This window comes from Dendrobates tinctorius, unplaced genomic scaffold, assembly GCF_039654945.1.
Source record: "Dendrobates tinctorius isolate UK_male_01 unplaced genomic scaffold, ASM3965494v1 ptg000192l, whole genome shotgun sequence".
Classification (NCBI taxonomy): Eukaryota; Metazoa; Chordata; class Amphibia; order Anura; family Dendrobatidae; genus Dendrobates; species Dendrobates tinctorius.
The window spans coordinates 4,740,249-4,761,037 of NW_027361859.1; the positions used below are offsets into that span (position 1 = coordinate 4,740,249).

At 41.6% G+C, this 20,789-nt stretch overlaps 1 protein-coding gene across 1 annotated transcript in view; it reads left to right on the plus strand.

Moving 5' to 3' along the window:
* The window catches only part of LOC141055951 (uncharacterized), a 192,458-nt gene that overhangs the window by 91,603 nt on the left and 80,066 nt on the right, over nt 1–20,789 (plus strand). The window contains 2 exon segments of the mRNA XM_073552648.1: nt 18,160–19,582; nt 19,695–19,769. Coding sequence (XP_073408749.1) covers nt 18,160–19,582; nt 19,695–19,769 — 1,498 coding nt within the window.

Genomic DNA, 20,789 nt, shown 5'->3' on the forward strand with positions numbered 1-20,789 from the left:
TCACTTTTTGTTTGGCGGTATGATAATAAATCATTATTTTTTGCTTCGTTTTTTATTTTTATTTTTTAAGGGGTTCGCTAAAGGGGTTAACTAATGGGACAGTTTTATAGGGCGGGTCGTTACGGACGCGGCGATACCTAATATGTGTACTTTTATTGTTTTGGTTTTTTTTATTTCCAAAAAATGGATTTATTTGGGGGAATATTTTTTTTTTTTTCTAATTTATTTGGCGATTTTTTTAAAAATTATTTTAACACTTTTTTTTATTTTTTTTAACTTTATTAAATAGTCCCAGGTGGGACATCACTGTCCTGTGACAGATCGCTGATCTGTCACATCACAGATCACTGTGACAGATCAGCGATCTGTCACAGGCAGTGCCGAAGGCTTCCTCAGGCCCCCGAAGGCCCCATCGCCATCTTGGATTCGGGGGCCTGCAGGAAAGGAGCCCCCCGCAGCAGTGCTGCACATTGCGCTGCCGTAGGGGGCTCAGGGAAGCACGGAGGGAGCCCCCTCCCTGCCGATGCTTCCCTTTAACCCCCGGTACACCGCGATCGTGTTTGATCGCGGTGTGCAAGGGGTTAACTTGTCAGGGGCGGTCAGTGACCACCCCTGACACATTGTGCCGGGTGTCGGCTGTGATAATCAGCTGACACCTGGCCGCGATCAGCGGCGCTCACCACGTGGGCGCCGCTGATCGCGGTAGACGTACTATCCCGTCCATGGGCATAGGGGCCCGGGTCCCATGGATGGGATAGTACGTCTGATGTCAGAAAGGGGTTAAGGACTGGAGGCAGGTAGTTTTAAGAAACTGGGACTGTCATGCCCCACTCTGGTCCTGGTACACAAGGTGTGGGAGGAGATTAAAAGGATTAGGGGAGTGGAGGCCCTGGCAAATTATTCCCCTTTATGGCAAAATGAAAAACTGCCGGAGTTTGACAAAATGGGGAAATTTAAAAACTGGACGAGGAAAAGAATTCAATACATGGCCAAATTACAGGACTCGCAAGAACTAGTGACTTTTGAGAAACTATAGGTGGAATATGAGTTATCTGAGGTCTGTGGGTTCCAGTATAGACAGCTCTGTCACGCTTAAGACGGTTTCTATGAGGTTCCTAGAAGACATATTGGTAAACTATGTGTGTAGTGATGGGGGAACAAAAGGAGTTATGTCAGGTATTTATAAGGACTTAATGCACACCTTTTTAACTAATTACCCGATTAAGGCTAAAGAGAAGTGGGAAGACGAATTGGGGCCGATAGAAGAGGATAAGTGGGACGCGATTATGGAATATATACCCCAATTGTCACTGAGTTAGCCGGGTAGACTCTCACAAATATATGTGCTTCATAGAGTATATAGGACACCTGAAAGACTATTTAGGGCAGGACTGAGACAGACTTCTGGATGCCCTCATTGTCAGGCTGATGGGGCCAGGATCTTACACATGTTGTGGCAGTGCTCCAGACTGGACTCATACTGGACAGTGGTTATTAACACTATAGAGGGAGTGTATGACTGTAGAATTGAGAGAGATCTTGTGGTTTGTATTTTGGGTTATGTGGAGGAGATTCAGATTCAAAATCAGTTAAACTGGCGATAGCTAGGTTGTTATACATTGCACATAAATTAATAGCCAGGCACTGGATAAATGAAGAACCGCCGATGATACAAGAATTTATTAGACAATCCGACTTTATAGTAAATATGGAAAAAGGTATTTATGCCAAAAGAAAATGGGAAAAATTGTTCAATTCATTGTGGACACCGTGGGTGGAGAGACGAAAGGAGGACGCACTTCTGAGTATATGTTGCTGTTTTTTCTATAAGGAGGGAGGGGATGCGCTGTAATTGAAAATATGTGGCCTTCTTGGACATTGTAATGGCTGGACTTTGTTCTCTGTTTGAATTTCATTAATAAAAATGTATCTGATTCAAAAAATAGTATGGCGCTCCTTCCCTTCTGAGCTTTGCACTGTGCCTCAAAAATATTTCCGATTACATGTAGAGTATTGGTGCACTCAGGAAAAAATGGATCTCAGTTTGTTGTAAAAAAAAAGAATTTCCTATTAGACCTTAGAAAAAATTAAAAACTTGGGGTGGAGCTAAAACAACATTTTAGTGGTACAAATGTAGTCTATTCTTTCTTCACCGCTCAATGGTATCCAATTCTGTGAGACACATGTGGTGTTAATATAATCACTGCACCTCTAGATGATTTCATTGGGGAGTGCAGTTTGTAAAATGAATTCAAATATGGGGGGGTTTCTGTTGTTCTAGCACCTCAGGGGCTCTACCAATATGACATTGCATCCTCAAATCATTCCAGCAAAATTTGAATTCCAATATTCCAAATTGTATGGTACAAAGTTTGGGGCTAAAAACATATTTGTGGGGAAAATGTGATTTTTTTTTTTTTTATTTTCATGGCTTAATATAAAAAGTTCTGTGAAGCACCTGAGGATTCAACGTTATCACCACTCATCTAGATCAGTTCCCTGAGGGGTCTAGGTTCCAAAATGGTGTCACTTGTGGGGAATTTTCTTTTTTTATGCACATCAGAGGCTCTACAAACACGACATGGCATCCGCCAATTGTTCCAGAAAATTTTGCATTCAAAAAGTCAAATGGTGCTCCTATGCCTTCAGAGCTCTGCAGTGCGCGCAAACAGTAGTTTTCTCCCTAATATTGGGTATCACCATGCTTAGGAGAAACTGCACAAATTTTTGGGTCCATTTTTTCTGTTACTCTTGTTAAAACAAAAAATTTGGATATGAAGTAAATTTTTTGTGAAAGAAAGTTTAAATGTTCATTTTTTTTCCACATTACAAAAATACTTGTGAAGCACCTGAAGGGTTAATAAACTTCTTGAATGTGGCTTTGAGCATCTTGAGGGGTGCAGTCTTTAGGATGGTGTCACTTTTGGGTATTTTCTGTCATATAGACCCCCCAAAGTCACTTCAAATGTGAGGTGGTCCCTAAAAAATGGTTTTGCAAATTTTGTTGGAAAAATGAGAAATCACAGGTCAACTTTTAACCCTTAACGTCCTAGCAAAAAAAAAAAAATTGTTTCAAAAACTGTGCTGAAGTAAAGTTGACAAGTGGGAAATGTGATTTATTAACTATTTTGTGTGACATACCGTATATGCTCATGTATAAGCCGAGATTTTCGGCACTTTTTATGTGCTGAAAACGCAACCCTCGGCTTATACATGCGTCATTGTCCAGAAAGCCAGCGGCTGTGAGCACAGTGACAGGTGCAACTGCAGCCGCCGGCTTCCAGAAGACATCATACTCACCCTCCTCCCAATACCACCTACCATAGGCGTGGAGCGCATATTCCTTACCTTAATGAGCAGTACCACGCGACCGCTCAGCACAGGAGAGCTGCTTCGCTGGGGCAACGGAGATGCCGTGATGGCGTGAGGAGGGTGAGTAGGACTGGGGATGTAGAGTCATGCATACAACGACGGGACTGGGTGGGGTGAGCCATGCATACAACTGAGGGGGCGACAAAGCAGGACAGGATGGGGGAGGCACACATAGCAGGACAAAACGGGGGAGCCACATACCAGGACAGGATGGGGTAGCCACGCATAGCAGGACAGGCATGAGGGCACAATGCATACCTGGCTTATCCTCGAGTCAATAAGCTTATCCAGTTTTCCCTGGCAAAATTAGGTGCCTCGGCTTATACTCAGGTTGGCTTATACTCAAGTATATAAGGTAACTCTCTGATTTAAGGGCATAAGAATTTAAAGTTTGAAAACTGCAAATTTTTCCACATTTTTTCACAAATAAATGCAAGTTATATTGAAGAAATGTGACCGCTATCATGAAGTACAATATGTCCCAAGAAACATTCTCAGAATCTGTGGGATCCGTTGAAATGTTCCAAAGTTATTACCTCATAAAGGGACAGTGGTCAAAAAGGTGAAAATTGGCCCGGTCACTAACGTGCAAAGCACGCCTCTATTGATTGTCTATGTTGCTTGATGAGCATCCCTTACAAAGGACTATGGTTCTATTTTATTCCATATCTCCGGCTATATATATATATATATATATATATATATATATATATATACACATGTTGCACACAGTGTGTGTATACACACTCACGCTGTGCACAGTTTAGACATATTTATATATATAGACACATGCTGTGCACAAACAGTATGTATACACACTGTGCATGTTTACATACAGCTCGTACATACACTCACGCATGCACTTTACACATATGCACACACTTCACTGTTGCATGTATATGCACACACAAATTACACAAATGCTTATACACTGCTCATATACAGGTATTGGAAATAAATGCAACCCATCTTGTCTGGCATACCTCTCACCCATGTGCTGTGACACAGTGTGGAGGGACACAGTGAGTACACACTGGCAAGCTGGAGTCTTCAGAACATTGTAACTTCACTGTAGGACCTTGTCTGTTGGTGGGTTAGGCTATGTGCACACGTTGCGGATTCTGCTGCGTTGTACAGTACCATTATAGTTTATGAAAATTGAAAACCACTGTGCACACTGCGGATTTTTACGCTCGGAATTTCTGCGGATTTAAATCCGCAGCATGTCAATTCTTTGTGTGGAATCTGCAGTTTTTTTGACACCTGCTCCATTATGGGAATCTGCAGGTGTCAAAAAGCAGGGGAAGTCCGCACAAAATCCTGACTAAATTTGCAGGTAAAAAGCAGATCATTTGACCTAGCCAAATCCGCAGGCTAATCTGCAACGTGTGCACATACCCTAAGGCTGTGTGCACACGTTGCGGATTCTGCCGCAGATCTGCAGCGTTTTTGGCCCTGCGGGTCTGCAGCAGATTCTGCTGCGTTGTACAGTACCATTGTAATCAATGGAAATTAAAAAACGCAGTGCACACGGTGCGGAATTTTCCGCGCGGATTTGTTGCAGTTTCAACACCGCAGCATGTCAATTCTTTGTGCGGGTTCCGCAGCGGTTTAGAACCTGATCAATGACAGGGGTCAAACCGTAGAGGAAAACCGCACGCTAAACCGCAGAAAATCTGCAAATAAACCCAAATCTGCGCGGCAAAATCCGCAGCACCTTCCACTACGTGTGCACATACCCTTAGAGTCAGCCCCCAGCAAGGACGTCAAGCAAGGCTTTACAGAAAAGGAGGTGGGAGGAAGAAACACAAGGGCAGCAGTCCAGATAATTGGCAGACAGAGCTGCACCCTGATTGATCCACCCAGCAGATGAAGAGCAGGATCGCTGGGTTAGGGTATGTGCAGACGTTGCTGCAGATTCGCAAGTGATTTACAGTACAATGTTATTCTATGGGGGGGAAAAAAAAACGCTGTGCACATGCTACGGAAAAATCCACGCGGGAACGTAGTGTTTTTTTTTCCACAGCATGTCAATTCTTTGTGCGGATTTCGCAGCATTTTTACACCTATTCCATTAAAGGAATCTGCAGTTGTAAAAACGCAGGTCAAATCCGCACAAAATCTGCAGGAAAAACGTGTGGATTTTCACCTGCGGATTCTGCCAAGAGATGCAGATTCCGCGCAGAAAATTCCGCACAGCAATCCGCAACGTGTGCACATACCCCATGCAAGGTGGCTACTTTGAAGAACCTAGAATATAAGACATATTTTCAGTTGTATCACACTTTTTTGTTAATTATATAATTCCACATGTGTTAATTCATAGTTTTGATGCCTTCAGAGTGAATCTACAGTTTTCATAGTCATGACAATAAAGAAAACTCTTTGAATGAGGTGTGTCCAAACTTTTGGTCTGTACTGTAATAGATATAAACCTCCCGGCCATCACTGCCAGAGTTCCTCGCTAAGGCCGGTTTCACATTCGCGCTTTTGAGCGCAGCGACGGCCTGCGCACGGCCGCCGCTAAGCCCTGCCCCCTGCCCCGCCTCCACCGGTATCTCCGCCTCCGGGCGCATGACGTTGCATGCGTCATGCGTCTCCTATCTTCATCACAGAGGGCGCAGGCCGTGCGCAGTCTGCGCACAGTCTGCGTTTGGCGGCGCATGCGTCCTTTTGACGGTGCGCCGAGCACAACCAAAATGCAACAGGTTGCGTTTGGCGCTGCAACGTCATGCGCCCAGAGGCGGAGATACCGGTGGAGGCGGGGCAGGGGGCGGGGCTTAGCGGCGGCCGTGCGCAGGCCGTCGCTGGGCTCAAAAGCGCGAATGTGAAACCGGCCTAACATAGTACGGTATTTTGCCACTAGTTCCTCATTCGAAATAAGCTTCGTCCGACAACAGGCTTATATCAGGTCAGAAACCAACCCGGATAGCGTACAATTGACCAACGGAGCGTGCGGACGTGAGGATTCGTGAATTGAGATAAAAGAGCAGCCCAAGATTAGTTTTATATTTAATCGCCGAAAAGGCGCACCAGAATTATACAGGTATATACAGTGGGGAAAAAAGTATTTAGTCAGCCACCAATTGTGCAAGTTCTCCCACTTAGAAAGATGAGTGAGGCCGGTAATTGACATCATAGGTAGACCACAACTATGAGAGTCAAAATGAGAAAACAAATCCAGAAAATCATCTTGTCTGATTTGGCAAGATTTATTTTGCAAATTATGGTGGAAAAGAAGTATTTGGTCACCTAAAAACATGCAAGATTTCTGGCTCTCACAGACCTGTAACTTCTTCTTTAAGAGGCTCCTCTGACCTCCACTCATTACCTGTAGTAATGGCACCTGTTTGAACTTGTTATCAGGGTAAAAGACACCTGTCCACAACCTCAAACAGTCACACTCCAAACTCCACTATGGTGAAGTCCATAGAGCTGTCGATGGATACCAGAAACAAAATTGTAGCCCTGCACCAGGCTGGGAAGACTGAATCTGCAATAGGCAAGCAGCTTGGTGTGATGAAATCAACTGTTGGAGCAATAATAAGAAAATGGAAGACATACAAGACCACTGATAATCTCCCTCGATCTGGGGTTCCATGCAAGATCTCACCCCGTGGGGTCAAAATGATCACAAGAACGGTAGTGAATGACCTGCATAGAGCTGGGACCACCATAACAATGGCTACCATCAGTAACACACTACACTGCCAGGGACTCAGATCCTGCAGCAGTGCCAGACGTGTCCCCTGCTTAAGGCCAGTACATTTCTGGGCCCGTCTGAAGTTTTGTAAAGTGCATTTGGATTATCCAGAAAAGTATTGGGAGAATGTCATATGGTCTGATGAAACCAAAGTAGAACTGTTCGGTAGAAACAAAACTCATGTTTGGAGGAGACAAAATGCTGTGTTGCCTCAGAGGAAGAAGCCAGTGGTGAAACGCGCATCGGGGTGAAAGGACATGATTATCAGCTTCACACATATAAGGTGGATTGGTCTCCTACACTGCGGACATTGCCTTGTTTATGTTATGAGTGTTTGCATTATTATATATAGGGTCCACCTTGATAATATTATTATGTACCTTCATTAGTATTACTTAAGGGACCTGTTGCATTTCCACTATGTGTAGGATTATAGGTTGCGCTGCATTATATATGCGATTCATCCTTTTTGCTTACCAAAGCATTGACCTGTTATATTGTATGCCATTGTGATTTTTTTTCCATTTGATTGGGTCAGTATTGTATTCTGAGCCATACATTAGCCACATTATATTTATTGGTATAATTAGTGGCAACTATGTACTATTATTGTTAAGGTGACCCCAGGGACTACATATATGGCTTCTATACATATAATCTTATTTTAGTCCATATCTATGTGAGCTGACATGTTCCTTTATGTGAGGCATTCTGCTTTTTAATTTCATATTTAAATAAAAACAGTATTTTATAATGAATCTCTTTGTTTTCCCCCTTTTTATTATAAGTAGGGGTTTGAGTATGATATTATATGTTTGTAACCTTATCCTGTGGAATCTTTCAATAAAAAGAGTTTAAAAGAAAAAATATACCAATATGGTAGATTTAACCCCTTAATGACCAAAGGTATTTCAGTTTTCTCGTTTTTGTTAATTGCTTCCCTTCTTCCCATAGCCATAGCTTTTTCATTTTTAGTCAGAATGGCCTGGTGAGGGCTTATTTTTTGCGTGACAAGTTGTAGTTATGAATGACACCATTGGTTTTAACATATCGTGTACTGGAAAACTGGAAAAGAAATCCAAGTGCGTTGAAATTGCAAAAAATAAATGCAATTCCACAGTTGTTTTTTGGTTGTTTTTTTTACCTAGTTCACAAAATGCTAAAACTGACCTGCCATTATGACTCTCCAGGTCATTATGAGTTCATAGACACCAAACATGTATAGGTTCTTTTTTAACTAAGTGGTGGAAAAAAAATTCCAAAATTTGGTAAAAAGAAAGAAAATGTTGCCAATTTTCGATACCCGTATAGCTCAATTTTTCGTGATCTCCAGTTGGCTGAGGGCTTATTTTTTGCTCACCAAGCTGACATTTTTACTGATACCATTTTGGTGTAGATACGATCTTTTGATGGCCCGTTATTGCATTTTATTGCATTGTAGCGGCGACCAAAAAAAAAACGTAATTCTGACGACTTGAAATGTTTTCTCGTTACGCCGTTTAATGATCGGGTTAATTATTTTTTTATATTGATAAATCGGGTGATTCTGAATGCGGCGATACCAAATATGTGTATATTTGATTTTCTTTTGTTGTTTTATTTTGAATGGGGTGAAAGGGAGGTGATTTAAACTTTTTTTATTTTTTAAAACTTTTTTTTACTTTCTGCATGCTTCCATAGGCTCCATGGGAGACTAGAAGAGGCAGTACTTTGATCACCTCTGCTACACACAGGCGATGATCAGATCGCCTGGGTGTAGCAGAAATGCTCACTTGCTATGAGCGCCGACCATGGGGTGGGGCGCATGGCAATCTGTCAATGACAACCATAGAGGTCTGCTGGAGACCTCTGGTTGTCATGCTGACCCATCGGTGACCTGCGATCATGTGACGAGAACACCGATGGGCGGGATAAGTGATGCGCTTTCGGTAAGTGCGAGTTAAATGCCGCTGTTAGAGATTGACAGCGGCATTTATCTAGCTAACAGTCGCGGATGGATCGCGATTCCACCCACGACTGTTGCTTTTACATATCAGCTATCATGTGCCTGGAAAGGTGCAGGCTCAGCACCGGAGCCTGCACCAAACAGCGGGACCCCTGCATCATCATATTATTATGTCCCTTGTCAGAAAGGGATTAAACATAATTCCCAAAAATGCTCATCAACAAAGATATTGTGTGGTATGTGGTGTCTTGGAAAGAACTGAGAGAACCTTTCTGTATCAAGTTGTAGTGTTGTATATAGAGGGATGTCTCAAAAATAAATTACTTAAATGAAACTGTAGTATTGATAATAGTAAATATACTTTGATTTGTTTTCAGAGTAGAGCAAGGATATGCAGATACATCATACTCCCCACAGTATTGGTACAACTAACCCTGCCATTGTCTGAGGCTGTACCCAGCCAAAAGCTATACATCAGGTCACACAGACATCTATAGGCAACCACATAAGAAAAATAGTGAGCAGAGAAAGTAATGTGCAGACAATCCCAAATTGAATACAAACAGAATCCACTATACAGTGGCATGCAAAAGTTTAGGCACCCCTGGTCAAAATTACTGTTAATGTGAACAGTTAAGCAAGTTGAAGATAAAATGATCTCTAAAAGGCCTAAAGTTAAAGATGACACATTTGCTTTGTATTTTAGGCTAAAAAGTAATACACATTGACATTTTTTCACATTTTAAAAATTACAAAAAGAAAAATGGTCCGATGCTAAATTTTGGGCACCTTTTGGAGATTTGTGTGCTCAGATAACTTTGACCAAGGTTTCAGACCTTAATTAGCCTGTAAGGGATATGACTTGTTCACCCTCAATGTTAGGAAAAGCCAGCTGATGCAGATTCCACAGGTTTAGAAACACATAGCCTCCTCTAACCTTGTGCGAAAAAACAGCCACCATGGGTTCTTTTAAGCAGCTGCTTAGCACTCTGAAAATGAAAATGGTGGGGGCCCACAAAGCAGGAGAAGGCTATAAGAAGATAGCAAAGCGTTTTCAAGTTGTCCTTTCCTCAGTTCAATATGTAATTCAGAAATAGCAGTTTACAGGAACAGTGGAGGTCAAGATAAGGTCTGGAAGGCCAAGCAAAATTTCAGAGAGAGCTGCTTGTAGGATTGCTAGAAAGGCATATCAGAACCCCCACTAGACTGCAAAAGAACTTCAGAAAGATATAGCAGATTCTGGAGTTGTGGTAATTGTTCTACTGTTCAGAGACACCTTATCAAATATGGCCTTCATGGAAGAGTCATTAGAAGAAAACCTCTCCTGCACCCTCACCATAAAATTTAGCATCAGAGGTATGCAAAAGAACATCTAAACAAGCCCAATGCATTTTAGAAACAAGTCCTGTGAATCATTGAAGTTAAAATAAAACTCTTTGGTCGCAATGATCAAAGGTATGTGCAGAGAAAAAATTGCATAGAATTTCAGGAAAAGAACATCTCTCCAACCATTAAGCATGGGGATGGATCAATCATGCTTTGGAGTTGTGTTGCAGACAATGGCACAGGGAACATTTCACAGGTAGAGGGAAGAATGGAGTCAATGAAATTTCAACAAATTCTTGATGCAAACATAACACCATTTGTAAAAAAGCTGAATTTGAAAACAGGATGGCTTCTACAAATGGATAATGATCACACACATCAAAATCCACAATAGACGACCTCAAAAGGCGATAGCTAGAGGTTTTTCAATGGCCCTCACAGTCCCCCGATTAGATCATCATTGAAAATCTGTGGCTAGCCCTCAAAATAGCAGTGCATGCAAGACGACCCAGGAATCTCACAGAAATGGAAGAATTTTCCAAGGAAGAATGGATGAAAATCCATCAAACAAGAATTGAAAGACTCTTGGCTGGCTACTAAAAGCGTTTACAAGCTGTGATATTTTTAAAAGGGAGTGCTACTAGGTACTAACTATGCAGGGTGCCCAAACTTTTTCATTGGCCTATTTTCCTTATTGTAATTTTTAAAATGTAAAAAATGACAATATATAATTTTTTTGGCCTAAAATACAGAGAAAATGTGTCATCTTTAACTTTAGCCCTTTTAGAGATCATTCCATCTTCAACTTGCTTAACTGGTCACAATAACAGTAATTTTGACCAGGGGTGCCCAAACTTTTAAATGCCACTGTATATGCAAGCTAACCACTCAATGCATTGCCTCCATCAAGAGGAGATACTCCCTGTGTGCTGACAGCTAAGTAGTCCTTTTTTAAATTTATATGCAGTAGTACCTTACTCCTGATGAACCTCTTCTGTGAGGAAACGCTATTTTTCTTAAGTAATTCTTAAGTCATTTATTTTTGAGACATCCCTCTGTCTCCAGCACTACACCTCGGTATAGGGAGGCTCTCTCAGTCCTTTTCAAGACACCAGACCACACAATTTCTTTGTTGATGAGCTCTTTTGGGAATGATGTTTAACTCTACCATATTGCTATATTTTTACTGCTGAAGCTGGTTTGATACTACTGCACGTCCGATCCAGCACATAGGATATTCATTCCTTGTGTTATATATCCAGCACTTTATATGGTCAACAATCCCTTATGCATTTGCTGTATTAGGGCAAGCGGGGATAGCTGTTGTCGAGGAGCGGGAGTGCCATTATCGTTCTCTGTAAGGGTGCCAACCTCCACAGTTAGGCAGGGGCACTATAGAGAGAGTCTATCCCCCCCTCACTTCTTTTTATATTTTTTCACTAGTCATTCTTTCCCTTCTTCCTACCCTATTGGCTGACATTTATCCCATTGACTTATGGAGCAATATTACACATGCAGCCATACCACTTTAACCCCTTCACCCCCAAGGGTGGTTTGCACGTTCATGACCGGGCCAATTTTTACAATTCTGACCACTGTACCTTTATGAGGTCATAACTCTGGAACGCTTCCATGGATCCCGGTGATTCTGACATTGTTTTCTCGTGACATATTGTACTTCATGATAGTGGTAAAATTTCATTCAAATAACTTGCGTTTGTGAGAAAAACGGAAATTTGGCGAAAATTTTGAAAATTTCGCAATTTTCCAACTTTGAATTTTTATGCCCTTAAATTACAGAGATATGGCACCCAAAAAACTTGATAACTAACATTTCCCACATGTTTACTTTACATCAGCACAATTTTGGAACCAAAATTTTTTTTTGTTAGGAAGTTATAAGGGTTAAAAGTTGACCAGCGATTTCTCATTTTTACAACACCATTTTATTTTTACGGACCACATCACATTTGAAGCCACTTTGAGGGGTCTATATGATAGAAAATACCCAAAAGTGACACCATTCTAAAAACTGCACCCCTTAAGGTGCTCAAAACCACATTCAAGAAGTTTATTAACCCTTTAGGTGCGTCACAGGAGTTTTTTTGAATATTTAAAAAAAAATGAACATCTAACTTTTTTCACAAAAAAAGTACTTCAGGTTCAATTTTTTTTATATTACCAAGGGTAACAGGAGAAATTGGACTGCAAAAGTTATTGTGCAATTTGTCCTGAGTACGCTGATACCTGATATGTGGGGGGGAACAACTGTTTCGGCGCATGGCAGAGCTCAGAATGGAAGGAGCGCCGTTTGACTTTTTCAATGCAAAATTGTCTGGAATTCAGATCGGACGCCATGTCACGTTTGGAGAGTCCCTGATGTACCTAAACAGTGGAAACCCCCTACAAGTGACCCCATTTTGGAAACTAGACCCCCCCCCAAGGAACTTATCTAGATATGTGGTGAGAACTTTGAACCCACAAGGGCTTTACAGAAGTTTATAACGTACAGCAGTACAATTAAAAAATCATATTTTTTCCACAAAAATGATCTTTTCACCCCAATTTTTATTTTCCCAAGGGTAACAGGACCCTAAAAGTTATTGTGCAATTTGTCCTGAGTACGCCAATACCCCACATGTGGGGGTAAACCACTATTTGGGCGCATGACAGAGCTCGGAAGGGAAGCAGCGCCATTTGACGTTTTTGGCTGGAATTGAGATCGGACATCATGTCGCGATTGGAAAACCCCTGATGTACCAAAACAGTGGAAACCCCCCACAAATGACACCATTTTGGAAACTAGACCCCCCAAGGAACTTATCTAGATGTGTGGTGAGCACTTTGAACCCTCAAGGGCTTCACAGAAGTTTATAACATAAAGCCGTACAATTAAAAAATCATATTTTTTCCACAAAAATGATCGTTTCACCCTCAATTCTTATTTTTCCAAGGGTAACAGGACCCTAAAAGTTATTGTGCAATTTGTCCTGAGTACGCTGATACCCCACATGTGGGGGTAAACCACTATTTGGGCGCATGGCAGAGCTCGGAAGGGAAGCAGCGCCATTTGACGTTTTTGGCTGGAATTGAGATCGGACACCATGTCGCGATTGGAAAACCCCTGATGTACCTAAACAGTGGAAACCCCCCCACAAATGACACCATTTTGTAAACTAGACCCCCCAAGGAACTTATCTAGATGTGTGGTGAGAACTTTGAACCCCCCAGTGCTTCACAGAAGTTTATAACGCCCGGGCGTGAAAATAAAAAATTCGTATTTTTTCCACAAACATGATCTTTTAGTCACCATTTTTTTTATTTTCCCAAGGGTACCAGGAGAAATTGGACCCCAAAAGTTGTTGTCCAATTTGTCCTGAGTATGCTGATACCCCATATGTGGGAGAAAACTACTGTATGGGCACATGTCGGGGCTTGGAAGGGAAGTAGTGACGTTTTGGAATGCAGACTTTGATGGAATGGTCTGCGGGTGTCATGTTGCCTTTGGAGAGCCCCTAATGTACCTAAACAGTTGAAACCCCCCACAAATGACCCCATTTTGAAAACTAGACCCCCTAAGGAACTTATCTAGATGTGAGGTGAGCACTTTGAACCCCCAAGGGCTTCACAGAAGTTTATAATGCCTGGGCATGAAAATAAAAAAATCGTATTTTTTCCACAAACATGATCAATTAATCCCCAATTTTTTTATTTTCCCAAGGGTAACAGGAGAAATTGAACCCCAAAAGTTGTTGTCCAATTTGTCTTGAGTACGCTGACGCCCCATATGTGGGAGAAAACTACTGTATGGACACACGTCGGGGCTCGGAAGGGAAGTAGTGACGTTTTGGAATGCAGACTTTGATGGAATGGTCTGCGGGTGTCATGTGCGTTTGGAGAGCCCCTGATGTACCTAAACTATTGAAACTCCCCACAAGTGACCCCATTTTGGACACTAGACCCCCCCACGGAACTTATCTAGATGTGTGGTGAGCACTTTGAACCCCCAAATGCTTCACAGAATTTTATAACGCTCGGACGTGAAAATAAAAAAATCATTTTTTTCCACAAAAATGATATTTTTGCCCCCAATTTTTTATTTTCCTAAGGGTAACAGGAGAAATTGGACCCCAAAAATTGTTTTGCAATTTGTCCTGAGTAGGCTGATACCCTATATGTGGGGGTAAAACACTGTTTGGGTGCATGTCAGAGCTTGGAAGGGAAGGAGCACCATTTGACTTTTTCAACTCAGAATTGGCTGGAATTGAAATCAGACGCCATGTTGCATTTGGAGAGCCCCTGATGTGCCCAAACAGTGGAAACCCCCAATTCTAACTCCAACCCGAACCCCAACACACCCCTAACCCTAATCTCAGCCCTAACCCTAGCCCTAACCCTAGCCCTAACCCTAACCCTAGCCCTAACCCTAACCGTAATGGAAAAATGGAAATAAATACATTTTTTTTATTTTATTATTTTTCCCTAACTAAGGGGATGATAACGGGGGGTTTGATTTACTATTTATGGCGGTTTTTATGTTTGGCGGCTGTCGCACGCTAAAAGACGCTTTTTATTGTAAAAATAGTTTTTGCATCACCACATATTGAGAGCTATACATTTTTCCGTATTTTGATCCACCGAGTCATGTGAGGTCTTATTTTTTGCGGGACGAGTTGACGTTTTTATTGGTACCATTTTCGGGCACGTGACATTTTTTGATCGCTTTTTATTCCGATTTTTGGGACGCAGAATGAACAAAAACCAGCGTTTCATGAATTTCTTTTGGGGGAGTGCGTTTACACCGTTCCGCGTGCGGTAAAATTGATAAAGTGGTTTTATTCTTCGGGTCAGTACGGTTACAGCGATACCTCATTTAGGTCGTTTTTTTATGTTTTGTCGGTTTTATGCAATGAAAACTATTTTATATAAAAAATAATTATTTTTGCATCGCTTTATTGTGCGAGCTATAACTTTTTTATTTTTTCTCTGATGATGCTGTGTGGCAGCTTGTTTTTTGCGGGACAAGATGACGTTTTCAGCGGTACCATGGATATTTATATGCGTCTTTTTGTTTGGCGGTATGATAATAAATCATTATTTTTTGCTTCGTTTTTTATTTTTATTTTTTAAGGGGTTCGCTAAAGGGGTTAACTAATGGGACAGTTTTATAGGGCGGGTCGTTACGGACGCGGCAATACCTAATATGTGTACTTTTATTGTTTTTTTTATTATTATTTTCAAAAAATGGATTTATTTGGGGGAATATTTTTTTTTTTTTGTAATTTGGCGATTTTTTAAAAATTATTTTAATACTTTATGTTTATTTTTTTTTACTTTATTAAATAGTCCCAGGTGGGACATCACTGTTCTGTGACAGATCGCTGATCTGTCACATCAGCGATCTGTCACAGGCAGTGCACAAGGCTTCCTCATGCCTGCGCTTTGCAGGCACTGAGGAAGCCAGCTTCCTGCAGGCCCCCGAAGGCCCCCGTCGCCATCTTGGATTCGGGGGCCTGCAGGAAAGGAGCCCCCGGCAGCAGCGCTGCACATTGCGCTGCCGTGGGGGGCTCAGGGAAGCACGGAGGGAGCCCCCTCCCTGCCGATGCTTCCCTTTAACCCCCGGTACACCGCGATCATGTTTGATCGCGGTGTGCAAGGGGTTCACGTGTCGGGGGCGGTCCGTGACCAGCCCTGACACATTGTGCCGGGTGTCAGCTGTGATAATCAGCTGACACCCGGCCGCGATCAGCGGCGCTCACCACGTGGGCGCCGCTGATCACAGTAGACGTACTATCCCGTCCATGGGCATAGGGGCCCGGGTCCCATGGACGGGATAGTACATCGGATGTCAGGAAGGGGTTAAACACCCTGTTAGACCAATAGGTTCTTTATCTTACCTCCTATACAGGATCTCTCAGGGTTAGATGGGAGAGCCGCTGGTGAGCGAGGATGACACATGCACAGGAATAGGGTGCCAACCTCCATTGGTAGGTAGGGTTGTACAGTAATAGAGCAGGGGAAGACATCTCCTCCTGGCTCCTCTATATAGTATCCTTGTGACATCTTTTACTTATGGTGGTGGTGTTTTATTTCCACTTTTTCTTAAGTTTTTAGATTGGTAAATAAAAGTTATATTTTAATATTATTGTGATCAATGTGGAGTCTCTTCAGCGAATTTATGAAAATACTTACAAAAATTCACGTACTACTTCAACCTTCCACCTTCTCTAAAGTCATGGCTTCTTTATACACAACCATACTGCTCCTCGCCCTTTGCCTTCCTCTATGCTATCCTTCATGTAGCTGTCAGGGAATGTATGAGACAGACACCACCTACAGTAATAGCACTGATTTACAGGCCTCTTTTTGATTTTTCACTGAATATTTCATTAGAAGAATTTAATGACAAGCACATAAAACATAAAGTTATAAAAAATAGGTGTAAAAGAACAGTCATTGGGCGTAATAGTATGCCCATGCCAGACTCCAGGTGTAGGCTCCAGACCTTAGCCCGCACCTTTCCGGGCACATGACAGCTGATCTATACAGCTGACATGTGTCCGCAACAGCCGCCGGTGGAATCGTGATTTGTGATCCATCCGTGACTGTCAAATAGTTAAATGCCTTTGTCAATCTCTAACAGCAACATTTAACTAGCGCTTACCATAAGCGTGGTGCTAATCCCGCCCATCGGTGACCCCGGTACATGATTGCAGGTCACCGATGGGTCAGCATAGCATCCAGAGATCTGCAGCAGACCTCTATGGTTTCATTGCCAGATTGCTATGACCACCACACTGTGGTAGTCGCTCATAGCAAGTGAGCATTTCTGCTACACACAGACAATCTGATCATTGCCCGTGTTTAGCAGAAGCGAACAAAGTATTGCAGCTTCAAGTCTCCCATGGAGACTACTGAAGCATGCAAAAAGTGAAAAAGTTTTAAAAAATATATATGTGTAAAAGCCCTTTTGCACCATTCAAAATATAACATAAAAATTCAAATGTACACATATTTGATATTCCCACTTTCAGAATCACCCGATCTATCAATATAAAATAGAATTAGCCCAATCACTAAACGGCGTATCAAAAATAAAAATTCAAAGCCACCAGAATTACATTTTTTTTGGTCGCCGCTACATTGCAATACAATGCAACAACGGGCGATCAAAAAATAGTATCTCCACCAAAATGGTGTCAATGAAAATGTCAGCTTGACACGAAAAAAATAAGCCCACACCCAGTCTCAGATAATGAAAAATAGAGACGCTACAGGTCTCAAAAAATGGCGCCATTTCTTTTTTATTAAATTTTTTTTTTTCACCACTTAAATAAAAAAAAAAGACCTGTTTTGTGTCTGAACTCATAATGATCTGGAGAATCATAATGGCTGGTCAGTTTTAGCATTTAGTGAACATGGTAAATAATTTCACTTTTTATTTGCAATTTCACCACACTTGGAATTGTTTTCCCATTTTCCAGTACACAATATGTTAAAACCAATGGTGTAATTCAAAAGTACAACTCATCCCACAAAAAACAAGCCCTCACACAGCCATAATGACTGAAAAATAAAAAGTTATAGCTCTGGGAAGAGGGGGAACAAAAAAACGGAAATACAAAAAATTAAATACCCCTGGTCATTAAGGGGTTAAAAATTGTACAACCTCCTGGCTTAATATCATAATCTATTAGTCCTTGCATTGAAATCTACAGTTTGCACCCGTCTTCATCAGTTAGTAATTAAATTTAATAAAATTTGTTTCCAAAGGAAGCATTTATGGGGAAATTAACATTTTTTTTCTTGGCAGATGACTGTGCGTCAGAGGGACAACTTGCAGCTACTGATTTTGAAGAAGCTGATTATGGTATCACACCATATACATGTGAAAAGAAAGACATTGTTCCAGATATACCGCCAGCCCTTTACATCAAAAATCTATCTTCTATTCCTTGTCAACAGAGTCCATCTTCTGAGTCATTACGGACAATTAAGCAAAATGAAAATAACAAAAGGGATGCTGAACATGAAAAAGGTCATACAGGGGAGAAACCATTTTCATGTTCAGTATGTGGGAAATGTTGTACCAAGAAAGCAAATCTTACTGTACATCAGAGAATTCACACAGGGGAGAAGCCATTTTCATGTGCAGAATGTGGGAAATATTTTACCCAAAGATCAAATCTTGTTAGACATAAGAATATTCACACAGGGGAGAAGCTGTTTTCTTGTTCAGAATGTGGGAAATGTTTTACCGACAAAACAAATCTTGTTGGACATAAGAGAACTCACACAGGGAAGAAACCATTTTCATGTCTTGAATGTGGGAAATGTTTTACCCAGAAAACAAGTCTTACTGTACATCAGAGAATTCACACAGGGGAGAAGCCATTTTCATGTCAAGAATGTGGGAAATGTTTTACTAGCAAAGGAGATCTCAGTAAACATAAAAGCACTCACACAGGGGCGAAGCCATTTTCATGTTCAGAGTGTGGGAACTGTTTTACCCAAAAAGCAAGTCTTAATGTACATCAGAGAATTCACACAGGAGAAAAGCCATTCTCATGTGCAGAATGTGGGAAGTATTTTGCCTCTAAAACAAATCTTGTTACACACAAAAAAAGTCACACGGGGAAGAAGCCATTTTCATGTCCAGAATGTGGGAAATGTTTTACCAAGAAAACAAGTCTTGCTGTACATCAGAGAAGTCACACAGGGGAGAAACCATTTTCATGTCCAGAATGTGGGAATTGTTTTACTTGCAAAGGGAGTCTCATTAAGCATAAAAGCTCTCATAGGGGGGAGAAGCCATTTTCATGTTCAGAATGTGAGAAATGTTTTACCAAGAAATCGAGTCTTACTGTACATCAGAGAATTCACACAGGGGAGAAGCCATTTTTATGTCAAGATTGTGGGAAATGTTTTATTAGCAAAGGAGATCTTGGTAAACATAATAGTACTCACAGGGGGGAGAAGCCATTTTCCTGTGCAGAATGTGGGAAATATTTTACCTGCAAAACAAGTCTTGTTACACATAAGAAAATTCACACAGGGGAGAAGCCTTTTTCTTGTTTGGAATGTGGGAAATGTTTTAACAACAAATCAACTTTTTCTGCACATCAGAGAACTCACACAGGTGAGAAGCCATTTTCATGTCAAGAATGTGGAAAATGTTTTACTTTCAAAGGGCAACTCATTAAACATGAAATCATTCACACAGAGAAGCCATTTTCATAATGTGGGACATGTTTTTCCCAGAAAACAAGTCTTACTGTACATCAGAGAATTCACAGTTGAGAAGCCATTTTCATGTGCAGAATGTTGAAAATGTTTTACTTCCAAAAGAGATCTTGTTAGACATAAGACAACTCACACGGAGGAGAAGTCATTTTCTTGTTTGGAATATAGGAAATGTTTTTAGTAAGATAGCAAATTTTTCTGCACATCATAGAAATCATAGAACTCACACAGGAGAGAAGCCAATTTCATGTCAAGAATGTGAGAAATGTTATACCCAGAAACTAAGTTGTACTGTACATCATAGAATTCACACAGGGGAGAAGCCATTTTCCTATTGAGAATTAGAAAATATTTAACAAAGAGATTATATTTTCTTATACATCAGAGAAGTCATTTTATATTTAATTTCAGATTTTTTATTGATGAATTGTACAAGAAAAGTTACTGTAAAAGTTAAGTCATAAGAGTAAAAGGGAAATCAATGTAGAACACTAAATGATAATGATTAGGAAATGTATTGTATGCAGTGACCAACATCAGTGAGTAGAACGCATATCACAATCCTAAATATTTTACAAAGAATACTTTACTATCATGTGAACACTATAACTGCTTCTTAAAGGGATTAGCACTTTTGTGTACTTGATGGGGACATTTTCTAAGGCAAACGTCAGACACCAAGCATGCTACATGTTATAAAGATGATGTCTTATTAAGCAGATGAGACCAAGTGGGGACTCGATCGTTCCCTCTTCAACTGTCCTAATCAAGTTCTACAGCATCTACCTACACGTGATACCAGACCACATAGAGAGAGGTGTTGAACCACTCCTTTAAAATTAGGCTAGTTTCACACTAGCATTTATGAGCGCAGCGACGGCCTGCGCACAGCCGCCGCTAAGCCCCGCCCCCTGCCGCGCCTCTGCCGCCCTGCGTCCCCTATCTTTATCACTGGGGGCGCAGGCCGTGCGCAGTATGCAGTTTGGTTGCGTCGGCGCACCGTCAAAAAGGCGCATGTGCCACCAAACGCATACTGCGCACGGCCTGTGCCCCCAGTGATAAAGATAGGGGACGCAGGGCGCATGCAGCGTCATGTGCCGGTGGGCGGAGCTACCGGCGGGGGAGCGGCAGGGGGCGGGGCTTAACGGCGGCTGTGCGCAGGCCGTCGCTGCGCTCATAAACGCTAGTGTGAAACTAGCC